The 12,977-nt window shown below is 51.4% G+C and overlaps 1 protein-coding gene across 1 annotated transcript in view; it reads left to right on the top strand.

Annotated features, from left to right (window-relative positions):
- The first annotated feature begins 6,066 nt into the window (after nucleotides 1-6,066).
- The window catches only part of DIO1 (iodothyronine deiodinase 1), a 41,021-nt gene continuing 34,110 nt past the window's right edge, over nucleotides 6,067-12,977 (top strand). The window contains exon 1 of the mRNA XM_075321075.1: nucleotides 6,067-6,423. Coding sequence (XP_075177190.1) covers nucleotides 6,075-6,423 — 349 coding nt within the window. The 5' untranslated portion in view covers nucleotides 6,067-6,074. The remainder of the gene's footprint in view (nucleotides 6,424-12,977) is intronic.

Genomic DNA, 12,977 nt, shown 5'->3' with positions numbered 1-12,977 from the left:
CGGCTTGATGGTCAAACCTGCCCGGTGGATCCGCCTGAGCACCTGTGCTAGATGCTCTAGGTGGTCCTCCCAGGTGGGACTGAAGACGGCAATGTCATCCAGGTACGCGGCCGCGTACCCTTCAAGTCCCTTGAGCAGGGTGTTGACCATCCGCTGGAAAGTGGCAGGGGCATTCCTCATCCCGAATGGCATCACCGTGGACTCGTACAGTCCAAATGGGGTAATAAAGGCAGAGCGTTCCCTGGCCTTGCGAGTCAGGGGGATCTGCCAATATCCCCGGCTCAGATCCATGATGGTCAGGTACTGAGCCCCGGCCAACTGATCGAGCAGGTCATCGATGCGTGGCATTGGGTACGCATCGGCGACCGTGACCGCATTGAGCCCCCTGTAGTCCACGCAGAACCGAGTGGTTCGGTCCTTCTTAGGGACGAGGACTACAGGTGAGGCCCAAGCGCTGTTGGATGCCTGGATCACACCCAGCTTCAGCATCTCGTCAATCTCCTGGCGCATGTGTTGCTGCACCTCCAGGGAGACCCGATATGCTGAACGCCGGATCGGGGGATGATCCCCAGTGTCCATGTGATGGACAGCCAAGTCAGTCCTTCCGGGCTGGTTGGTAAACAACCCCCGGAAGGGGTGTAGGGTGGCCCACAGCTGGGACCGTTGGTCCTCCAAGAGCTGGTGGCCAACCTCCACATCCTCAATGGATCCGCCTGCCCTAACCTGGGCTAGCATATCCAAGAGGGTTTCCGCTTCTCCCTCCTCGGGCAGGTTGCACACGGGGAGCGCACATGCCTCCCGCTCATGATGTGCCTTCATCATGTTCACATGGAAGGGCTTCCGCCTTCCACGGGCAGGGTCCAGGGTGACCAGGTACGTCACAGGGTTGAGCTGCTGGTACACGAGGTATGGGCCTTCCCAGGCTGCCTGAAGCTTGTCCTGTGGTACGGGGACCAGTACCCACACCTTTTGACCCACTTGGTAGGTCCTCTCACAAGCGTTCTGGTCGTACCAACGCTTCTGATCGGCCTGGGCTTGAGCCATATTGTCGTGTACCAGTTGCGTCAAGGCCTGCATTTTGTCCCGGAAGCGCATGACATACTCGATAACCGACACTCCAGGGGTGGCCAAATCCCCTTCCCAAGCCTCTTTCACCAGAGCCAGGGGGCCCCGCACACGTCGCCCGTACAGGAGCTCAAACGGTGAGAATCCCGTTGAGGCCTGTGGAACCTCCCGGTAAGCAAATAACAGGTGTGGGAGATACCGCTCCCAGTCACGCCCATGGGAGTCGACCAACATCTTAAGCATCTGCTTTAAGGTGCCATTGAACCGCTCGCACAGGCCATTAGTCTGTGGATGGTACGGGCTGGCCACCAGATGTCGCACCTGGACTTCCTTACAGAGGGCCTCCATCAGCTGGGACATGAATTGGGTCCCCCGGTCAGTGAGCATTTCCTGGGGAAAACCCACTCGGGAGAAAATCTCCAGCAATGCGGTGGCCACCTTGTCAGCCCGAATGGACGACAAGGCCACTGCTTCTGGGTACCGGGTGGCATAGTCCACTACCGTCAGTAGGAAGCGTTTCCCGGAGCTGCTGGGGATGGCCAGCGGGCCGACCAGATCCACAGCCACCCTCCTGAAAGGCTCATCGATGATTGGCAGAGATACTAGTGGGGCTTTGGGGCGTGGCCCCGCCTTCCCCACTCTCTGACAGGTTTCACACGAACGGCAGTAGGCAGCCACATCGGCCCCCATTTTTGGCCAGTAGAAATGCTGGTTTAACCTGGCCTTGGTCTTAGCGATCCCTAGGTGTCCGGCCATCGGAATCTCATGTGCGATCCGCAACAACTCCGTCCGGAACGGATAGGGTACCACCAACTGTCGGTCCCTGGGCCACGCCTCCGGTGAACCCTGCTGGACCGTGGCCCGGTACAGCCGTCCTTGGTCCCAGACCACTCGCTCCGGGTCCGAGTCCGAGGGAGGCTGTGCCGCCTGCTCCTTAAGAGCTTTCAGGCTGTCGTCAGCTTCTAACGCTGCCTGAAACCCCTGACTAGATGTGGCCAGAATCGACGAGACTGTCACATCTTCAGTCAGTACCCCGGGACCTGTGTCCTGGCCTCCACCTGACTCGGCTGCCACTTGGTCAGAAGGGGAAGAGCTATCGGACCTCCGGGAGGCCCCTTGGCTTCCAGCACTCCCACTGCGGGTGACAGCGGCCACAGCCGCTGCGACCGTGGGTCGTGCCTGCTCCTCCTCCGTTCCTGACCAAGTCACCGGTTCAGGCAGACCTACCTGGCTTCCTGACACCCCGGTTGTGGGGGAACCATGCACCGAGATCTTACCTGGGAGCACTTCCGCTCCTGGACCGGCCCCAATCTCACCTGCCTGTTCCCCTCCTGCAGCAACAGAACCCCGCTGTGAAATCTCTGGGGACCCCACATTTGCTGTGGTAGCCCCCACCCCACACACTGGTCCTCCCCCTGCAGCACCCTGCTCTCTGCTTACCCCTGCAGAGGGCAACAGATCCCAGCTCACAGGCTGGTTACTTGTAGAGGCATTGTCACACCTTTCTCTGACCCCCTCCCCTGTCACAGCTGCAGCTGAGTGTGTGTCTATGGTGTCTATGCAAGCAGAAATATCAGAGTTCACTCCCTCCTCCCTTACATCATTCATAGATAACACATTAACATTGTTAGGAGTCATGTCAGTACGGGCTGAAGGTTCAGCCCTTGGGGGGGGCCCAAACTGGGAGGTTATCTGCCCCAAATCTGTCCCAAGTAGCACGTTTGCAGGGATCCGATCAGTTACCCCCACCTCCCTCACCCCCCGCCCTGCGCCCCAGTCCACATAAATGTCAGCAACAGGCAGCGCCGGGTCAGTGCCTCCAATCCCGGAGACAGCGAGGGTTTTTCCAGGGATCAAGTCTTGGGGGGACACCATCTCAGGCCGCACCAGAGTCACCTCCGAGGCGCTGTCTCGCAGTCCTATGGTCACAGACCGGCCGACGGTGACAGGTTGGAAGCTGTCCAGGGACCTACCACCACCCCCACCCACACAATACACCTTGGGCGGCCCTTGGGACGGGGACGGAGCCGGGGCCTTGGGACGCTGAGGGCACATGGCCTTGAAGTGTCCAGGTAGGTTGCACTGGTGGCACCGTCTTGGTTCCGCCACGGGCCTGGAGAGGGGAGTTGAGGGGGACACCCCCTGCAGTCTAGGGGCAGGTGGGGCAGTTGCAGAATTCATCTTACCCCCTCTCCAGGTGCTGCTGGTGGCCGCTCTCCTGGCCTCAGGGGCCCGGTTGTTGGTGTAGTCATCGGCAAGGGCAGCTGTAGCCGTGGACCCCTTTGGCTTCTGGTCTCGGATGAACTGGCGGAGATCCTCAGGGCAGTTCCACAAGAGTTGCTCCGTGATGAACAAGTCCAGGATCTCCGGTCCGGTGGAAAGCTGCAGGCCTTGGGTCCAGTGGTCGGCAGCTCGGGCAAGTGCCCGCCGGTGGTCAGCCCAGGAGTCCTTTGGTCCCTTCTGTAGGCTCCGGAACTTCTTGCGGTAGGACTCTGGAGTGAGGTTGTACTGTTGGATCAGGGCCCGCTTGATGGTGTCGTAGCCCTGATCTGCCTCAGCAGGCAAGTCCCCAAGGACATCCAGGGCCTTACCCCTTAAACGGGGGGTCAGGTATTTGGCCCACTGGTCCTTGTTCAGATGGTGCTGCAAGCAAGTCCGTTCAAAAGCAGTCAGGAAAGAGTCCAAGTCTCCATCCTTCTCCAGCACTGGGAAGTCCTCAACACGGACCTTTGGAAGTTTGGTGTTTTGAAGGTCACATGTGGCTGATGAGGGCCGGAGCTGAGCTAGCTGCAGCTGGTAGTCACGGTCTGCCTGTCGCTCTCGCTCTCGCTCTTCACGCGCTGCCTGCCGCTCTCGCTCCGCAGCCTCACGCTCTGCGTGCCGCTCTGCCCTGCGCTCTGCCAGGAGTTCCTTGTAGCCCTTCTGGTCTCCAGCCTGGAGAAGGGCCATAGCCATTTGAAGAAGGCTATCCGAGCCTCCCAGGCTCGGTGGAATGGCACGTGGTGATCTGCGGCACGCTGCGGAGCCTGGTGATTCACTGTCCCTTTCAGAGCGGAGGGCTGGCATCTGGCTCGTTGAGGAACCTTGGGTGAGCTCCTCCTCATCTTGTCCAGCAGTGCCAGGTTGCGCAATGTCCTCGGCAGAACGGTTTTCTGGCGTCGAGCTCCTGGAGGACTCGTGGGCAACCTCCTCATTGCTGTCCACAGCACCGTCCTCCCTCTCTTCGGCTCCTGCCTTAGCATTGGCCAGTTGCATAGCTCTGCTCCTGGTGCCATCAGCCATTCTTGCAGACTTTTGGTCACTGACACAGAACTGACACCTGATGCCTCCACACACCTTACAGTATCTGCACTCTGACACTCTAGTGTTGAGCTAGTCTGAAGACCCCAGCAGCCACAGCTGCTGCAGGCAGTCTTTAGTGTCTGGGAGTATGGGTCTCACACTCACACACACTATTATCTCGATCCCACCGCTATGCCACCAATATGTCACAAACCACCGGGGGGGTCACTCAGAAATCCCCCGCGCTGGCTACCAGTACGTCACAATCGGGGGGTAACAAGTGGGGGTCACCCCTCCTTTATACCTCCCGACCGACAGACAGAGCACGTGACGCGCTCTCTAGCGCCCCTCTTATAGTCAGGCCAATTATGGAATTGCCCGACAATAAGCAAGGAGGCCGCTATACTACTTATGCCGATTATTGAAGGGTCCCCGGTGAGAGTAGGGTATATATTCCCCCCGACCTCCGCGGGTGGAATATATAAAATCTCCCCGAATCTCACTGGCCTCCCCACAATAATCCTTGGCACAAACTCGCTGCCACCAACCGCTTCACGGTAACTATTAGCCGAACACACAGACGTGGGATTCAAGATCGAGATAACAGAACAGCCCAAGATTAATTATATAATTTAATCAGCCTAAAGCACACTAGAACTACAATATATACAATAGGGAATCTACAGAATATACATATGTCAGAGTACAGTTACAATCAAAGCATGGGTTACAAACAGGCATACACAGTTCCAGCAGTTACCTTGTTGCGTCTGGCCACAGGGGGGCGCTGTACCCAGGTTTCTAGGATCCTTCCCACAGATGTTTCCTACACGTGCCCCCAGCGAAAAGACGCTGGAAAATGGCCGAAGTAGGGTTATCAACCTGGGCAGATCCAGGTCCCCTCCTACCTTAGTGACCTCACAGGGAAGCACTGCCACTCCCCCTGCATGGATCAGAATTATCCAGCAAAAGGGGATATTGGCCATAACTTTGCCTGGGAGCGTCGTAGGCGGACGCCAATGCTCTCATTGTGACAGTTATGAATTTAGCTACAGAACGAGGGGACTCATGACCTGTCTGCCAGTTCCCCATTGGCTGATATCACGCCTGGGGCATTTCCCAATGTCCTGCTCCCATAAAAAGGGGGTGCCGGCATCGTCCACATGCGGAGACACCATTTTTATGGTTGCCATATTTATCGGAAATATGGCTTGCGAGATATGAACCATTTTTTACTGGAGTCGTTCTGTCTAGCTAGTTCCATAGCCTTGCTAATGAGATACAACTCTTGTTACAGGGTGACGGCAGGGAGTCATCCTGTGTCCATTGTTCCCACACCACCTCATCTCCATATCACAGGACATGGCCATGGAGGTGTGAGTGGAACACTGAGAACAAGAAGGGAGGGGGCACTGCCAGGGAGTGATGAGAGATTATGACTGGAGTCATAATTCATCTTCATATCCCGGGATTTGCCTCACAATGGGTGACAGGTATATTTACGTCTACTGATATATTCTACATTACGATCATACTCTTATTTTCCTTATACACTCATACATATTCATATAACCATATAGCGTGTTTGTTAAAAGGAAACACCTAGATTTCACTTGCTGCCAGCAAATAGTTCCCCGAGGGGACAATCTCCATGAAGCAGGTTTGGCCACTAATAAATACATTGTACAAGCTTTAAATTTCACAGTTCCTCGTTGGGTCTACTCATAATGGAGATGTCTGCCCAGCTCGTAAAAAGTGCAGCACGATGTGCGCAAAAAGCTCTGATCTTCTGCTCTCTTTTTCTATATGTTGTTGTGGGTAAGACGCTTATGTTCCTAGCTCCACGAACTATGGAAACTATCCTGAAGTCTCGCTTTGAGATGACTGGAGCCCACGTCCCAAAGTTTCAGTATGAGGACTGGGGACCGACGGTCTTCACTTTTAAATTCTTGTGGTCGCTTCTCCAAATTATGTGGCTTCGCTTGGAAGATGAAGCTTTTTTAGGGCAGACAGCACCCAATACACCAGTGGTGGATATGAATGGAGAACTTCATCATATCTGGGATTATTTCCGAGGTAAGAATGCAACAATGATAGCTTCTTCTTTCTCATTTGGATGATAAATAGATGCCATTCTAATCTTGGCATGTGGTGTCATTGCAAAAAATATTTTAGTTCACATTTTATCTATGCCTTCAAGGTAAAATTAAAAAATTAACATGACGTTTATAAAAATATTTAAAAGATGAAATTAGAGAATTTTATTAGGTTGGTTGGGTGGATGGTCATCATTTCTCCATAGGTGGCAAAGCTGCTCAAGCAATAATCATGAGATATCACATGAAGTATACACCACTAAGGAAAGTCAAAAGGGAACATTATTTATATGACTTTGGTTTTTCTCTGTTGTCAATCATGGACATTATTGTGATGGGACCCAACCAATATTCCAATATTAGAGGGCAAACACGAAAACAGTTAAATAGTGGACATTGCCATGTACTATACAGTGTATCTACCTTTTTACAAAAGTTTACAATGAGTAGGTAACCTTTGGACAACCCTATTAAATGTAAACCCCATAGCCATGTTGGAGAAGGTTTTTTTATAGGAATGTCGTTATCATCGCTATTTGAGAGATATGTTATATAATGTTATGTTACAAGTGAAAGTAGTTATTACCTGCAGCAAAAACATGACACCCTGACATTTCTAGAAACTAGGTCGAGCAGATCAAATAAAATTTAGCTTCAAAGAAATGTGATCCCGTTGAGACAATAACTTACACCATTTGTAAATCCCCTTCACTAAGTGTCACTTTCTCCTGGCAGTTATTAGGATTCTGTCACTGTAGATCAGAGATTTTCCAATTCTAGAAAATGCTACAATCGATCGATGGTGGTCACACTGCCCTCGAGCCTCATCGATTCTCAGTATGAAGAAGATCCATTGCATATATGCCACCTGCGGGTTGCGGTAATGGGAGTATCGCCGCTGCTGGAGGGAGGACCAGGGCAGATGGTGTGAAGCAGCAAGATGTCAGTCCCTCCGCAGGTAGGGAAGGCCCTGGGCTTAGGGGATTGGTAGCTTTGGGAGGACAGGGTGCAGGGAGAAGGGTACTCACTGCGGGTAGTCGTGGTGTTGGATGAGGTGGAGAAAAGAGACACACACACACTGTAGGTAAACCAAAGTCTCTGAGTACAGCTGCCGCGAGCCCGTCCAAGTACCCGGTCCCACCATTGTCACTTAGTGATTCGGAGCCTGCCTTCGTCCACAATTTGTTGTCCGTTGATGGTCCCCGTGGCTTGAAGCTGTTGGGGGCCCTGCTCACTATATGTAGTGAAAAAGGAGCCAGCACGATCTGAAATTGGCATGCATCATATAAAAAGTGAAAATTCACAGATTTATTCCAACTGTACTATAATAAGAAAAAAAAAAAAAAAAAAGAGATTTTTTAGCAAAAAATTGATCAATTTTTTGAGCCACCCCTGCCAACGTCACGGCAAATCTCAATAGGGGAGTCCTACTCTATATTCTGTATTTCATGTGCCATGCGGCCTCCTAGATAAAGTTAAAAGCAGAACCATAATGGAGCACACATACCTGTAACCTGTATATAGCCGCTTCCATGTTGCAAAAAAGGCAATTGTGGATAGAGACCAGCCCATGTCCCAGCATGTGGAGCAAGCTCTACACCTACCAGGACTATATCAGAACTGACCCTCCCAGTGCCAGACAGCAACCATTGATAAAGGCGGACCAGATCCAAGAATGGTGCTTAATTAGCATTGCCTGTGGAAAGGGGTGAGGAAACTGAATCTGAACAGCCACCAACAGGAGGAATACATTGCAAACCAAGATCAGGCGTGCATGGTATGGTGATGGTCAGTCACCAGAAATTGTAGCATAACTACAGTCATAACAGAGAAAAAGGAGCCAGCACGATCTGAAAATGGCATGCATCATATAAAAAGTGAAAATTCACAGATTTATTCCAACTGTACTATAATAAAAAAAAAATGAGATTTTTTAGCAAATAATTGATCAATTTTTTGAGCCACCCCTGCCAACGTCACGGCAAATCTCAATAGGGGGGTCCTACTCTATATTCTGTATTTCATGTGCCATGCGGCCTCCTAGATAAAGTTAAAAGCAGAACCATAATGGAGCACACATACCTGTAACCTGTATATAGCCGCTTCCATGTTGCAAAAAAGGCAATTGTGGATAGAGACCAGCCCAGGTCCCAGCATGTGGAGCAAGCTCTACACATACCAGGACTATATCAGAACTGACCATACTTGGATCTGGTCCGCCTTTATCAATGGTTGCTGTCTGGCACTGTGAGGGTCAGTTCTGATATAGTCCTGGTATGTGTAGAGCTTGCTCCACATGCTGGGACCTGGGCTGGCCTCTATCCACAATTGCCTCTTTTGCAACATAGAAGCGGTTATATATACAGGTTACAGGTATGTGTGCTCCATTATGGTTCTGCTTTTAACTTTATCTAGGAGGCCGCATGGCACATGAAATACAGAATATAGAGTAGGACCCCCCTATTGAGATTTGCCGTGACGTTGGCAGGGGTGGCTCAAAGAATTGATCAATTATTTGCTAAAAATCTCATTTATATTACAGTACAGTTGGAATAAATCTGTGAATTTGCACTTTTTATATGATGCATGCCATTTTCAGATCGTGCTGGCTCCCCTCTCTCACTATATGTAGTGTAGCCTTGCTCCTAAGAGCTGGCACTTGGGACCTCAGTGGGTTGCTGTGTCTGGAATAACCCTGTCCCCCTCGTTGTGCTGATACCTTCAGTCTCTGAGCGTTTAGGGAAGTCCTTGAAGATACTCTCCCTTTCAGTGAATTGTCAGGACGTTGAATCGGCTCCTGACCTAGGGTCCTGTACCCAGTCGTGCTCGGTACCGGTGAGTTCTGTTGGGCCCTTCTGGTGCCGACAGTCCCTCCAAGACTACGTCTGTCACACCCCTGTCCAACGTCCCTGCAACCGTTCCCCGACTCCTCCGGACCCGGATCACTGCTTGCGACCCAATCAGTTTTTCTCAGCTTCCCAGAAGCTAACTCTCCTAGCTCCTCACTCTCTGGAGCTCACTTCTTCTCTCTCTTTTTCAGTCTGCCCAGTCCCCAAGTGGCCGGCCCATTTTCCAGCTAGTCCAATCCCCCTGGTGTGTCTGGCAGTGACTGATGTGAGGTGATTGGGTTTTGTGGTGCAGATGGGAGTCACACCTGTTTTCTGGGTACCTGGAACCATAGGGGGGTAGGCCCTGCACCCTGGGTAAGGATGCAGTTGCCTGTAGCACCCTGATGTATTCAGGGGCACTACACTACCATGCTCGGGTGCTCTGCACACATAACTAGTGATGAGCGAGCACTACCCTGCTCGGGTGCTCTGTACTCGTAACTAGTAACTCGTAACTAGATGTATTCAGGCTAGTTACCTGCCAGCGTTGAGAAACATGTAATGGTGTCTCCGTGGCTTCCTTGTTTTGCATATTTCCCAGGGGTCATTGCTCTAGAATCACTGCGTTGAGAAAACACGTGATGGTGCTCTGCGGTGCTGGATGTCGATCTCCCTAAGGTCAACCATCCTTACCTATATAGTTTTCTACTAGGCATTGCTCCCACTAGCCAGTTTCCTACTCCACACTGATGAGGGGCAAATACCCCGAAACAGCTGTCTGTGGATTCATACCATGTTTTGGCATAGGTGGTTTCCTTGACTGTAGACTGCCCTTCCCGTGGTTTTTCCTTCCCGGTGAAAGACCTGGCTAGTTACCTGCCAGCGTTGAGAAACATGTGATGGTGTCTCAGCGGCTTCCTTGTTTTGCATATTTCCCAGGGGGCATTGCTCTAGAATCACTGCGTTGAGAAAACACGTGATGGTGCTCTGCGGTGCTGGATGTTTATCTCCCTAAGGTCAACCATCCTTACCTATATAGTTTTCTACTAGGCATTGCTCCCACTAGCCAGTTTCCTACTCCACACTGATGAGGGGCAAATACCCCGAAACAGCTGTCTGTGGATGGATACCATGTTTTGGCATAGGTGGTTTCCTTGACTGTAGACTGCCCTTCCCGTGGTTTTTCCTTCCCGGTGAAAGACCTGGCTAGTTACCTGCCAGCGTTGAGAAACATGTGATGGTGTCTCCGTGGCTTCCTTGTTTTGCATATTTCCCAGGGGGCATTGCTCTAGAATCACTGCGTTGAGAAAACATGTGATGGTGCTCCACGGTGCTGGATGTTGATCTCCCTAAGGTCAACCATCCTTACCTATATAGATGTATTCAGGGGCGCTACACATACGCTTCTGCTCAATCATAGTATTTACACCATTGAGCACAAGGACAAAGGAGCCTTGTTCTTGTCGTTCTGGGGATCAGCAGCATTCCCAAAAAGAAGACCTTTATGTATAATGGAGATATCCTAGTGAAATACTATACACTTATTAAATGAGAATACCCTTTTCAAGAACTTTACGCAACATTATGACAGGACTTTGCTTTTACATAGGGGTGCAAGTGCATATAGATTGGGGAAAATAAGTATTTGATACTCTGCTGATTTTGCACGTTTTCCCACCTACAAAGAATGGAGCGGTCTGTAATTTTTATTGTAGGTAACTTCAACAGGGACAGACAGATGGTTATTGGTGAACTTCAAATGGGCCTAGACATGTGCTGACATGAACAGGGGGACCTTGCGTGCTCTGCAGGATTTTAATCCATGAAGGCGTAGTATGTTACTAACGGTAACCTTTGAGACTGTGGTCCCAGCTCTATTCAGGTCATTGACCATGGCCTCCCGAGCAGTTCTGGGCTGATTTTGGGCTTTTTCAGAATCATCTTTACCACTTGACGTGAGATCTTGCATGGAACCCCAGACTGAGTAAGACTGACAGTCATTTTGTGTTTCTTCCATCTTCTAATAATTGCATCAACAGTTGTTGCCTTCTCACCAAGCTGCCTGCCTACTGTCCTGTAGTCCATCCCTGCCTTGTGCAGGTCTACAATTTTGTCCCTGGTCTCTTTAGACAGCTCTTTGGTCATGGCCATGGTGGAGAGGTTGGAGTGTGATTAAGTGCGCGGACAGGTGTCTTTTACACAGGTAACAAGTTCAAAAAGGTGCAATTCATACAGGTAATGAGTGCAGAGTAGGAGGGCTTCTTAAAGAAAAAAATAACAAGCCTGTGTGAGCCAGAATTCTTGCTGGTTGGTAGGTGATCAAATACTTCTTTCATGCAATAAAATGCCAATTAAGTATTTAAAAATCATACAATGTGTACCTCTGATACAAATTACAGACCTCTCCATTCTTTGCAAGTGGGAAAACTTGCAAAATCAGCAGTGTATCAAATACCTCTGTAGATCATTATATACTGTACTAGAAGGTGGCCCGATTCTACGCATCGGGTATTCTAGAATTTACGTATTGTGTAGTTCATGTATGATTTTTGTTATATATATATAGATGTTGTTGTGTGTAGTTACCAAGTGTTTGTGTAGGGCGCTGTACATGTTCTGGGTGATGCCTGGGTGTGACGGGGGGTGAGAGCGGTGTTGTATGTGTGTTGCGTTGTTTGTGGAGCGCTGTGTGTCTGTAGCATTGTGTGTGTTGCGCGGTTTGTGTGTGTGTGGTGTGTTTTGGGGGAGGTATGTTTTGTGCAATGTGTGTGTTGTGCGGTATGTGCGTATATTTGTGTGTTCCGCGGTGTTTGTGTGTTGGGTGTTGTGTGTGTGCAGCGTTGTCTGTGTGTGTGGGTGTCTGTGTAGGGCAGTTGTTTGTGGTTCCCTGTGTGTGTGTGGTGTGTGGTGTGTTGTGCAGTGCACGCGCGTGTGTGTGTGTGTGTGTGTTGGGGGGAGGTGTGCACTTCCCATCGTGCTCCATCCCCCATGCAGCGCACTCCCCATCGTGCTCCATCCCCCATGCAGCGCACTCCCCATCGTGCTCCATCTCCCATGCTGTGCACTCCCAAACGTGCTCCATCCGCCATGCTGCGCACTCCCAAACGTGCTCCATCCGCCATGCTGCGCACTCCCAAACGTGCTCCATCTGCCATACTCCGCACTCCCCATCGTGCTCCATCCCCCATGCAGCGCACTCCCCATCGTGCTCCATCCCCTATGCTGCGCACCCCCCATCGTGCTCCATCTCCCATGCTGCGCATTCCCAAACGTGCTCCATCCGCCATGCTGCGCACTCCCAAACGTGCTCCATCCGCCATGCTGCGCACTCCCAAACGTGGTCCATCCGCCATGCTGCGCACTCCCAAATGTGCTCCATCCGCCATACTCCGCACTCCCCATCGTGCTGCATCCCCCATGCTGCGCACTCCCAAACGTGCTCCATCCGCCATGCTGCGCACTCCCAAACGTGCTCCATCCACCATGCTGCGCACTCCCAAACGTGCTCCATCCGCCATGCTGCACACTCCCAAACGTGGTCCATCCGCCATGCTGCGCACTCCCAAACGTGCTCCATCCGCCATGCTGCGCACTCCCAAACGTGCTCCATCCGCCATGCTGCGCACTCCCAAACGTGGTCCATCCGCCATGCTGCGCACTCCCAAACGTGCTCCATCCGCCATGCTGCGCACTCCCAAACGTGCTC

The sequence above is a fragment of the Anomaloglossus baeobatrachus genome, chromosome 8, assembly GCF_048569485.1.
Source record: "Anomaloglossus baeobatrachus isolate aAnoBae1 chromosome 8, aAnoBae1.hap1, whole genome shotgun sequence".
NCBI lineage: Eukaryota > Metazoa > Chordata > Amphibia > Anura > Aromobatidae > Anomaloglossus > Anomaloglossus baeobatrachus.
Note: the sequence above shows the minus strand (reverse complement) of the source record. Positions and strands in the feature narration are given on the sequence as shown.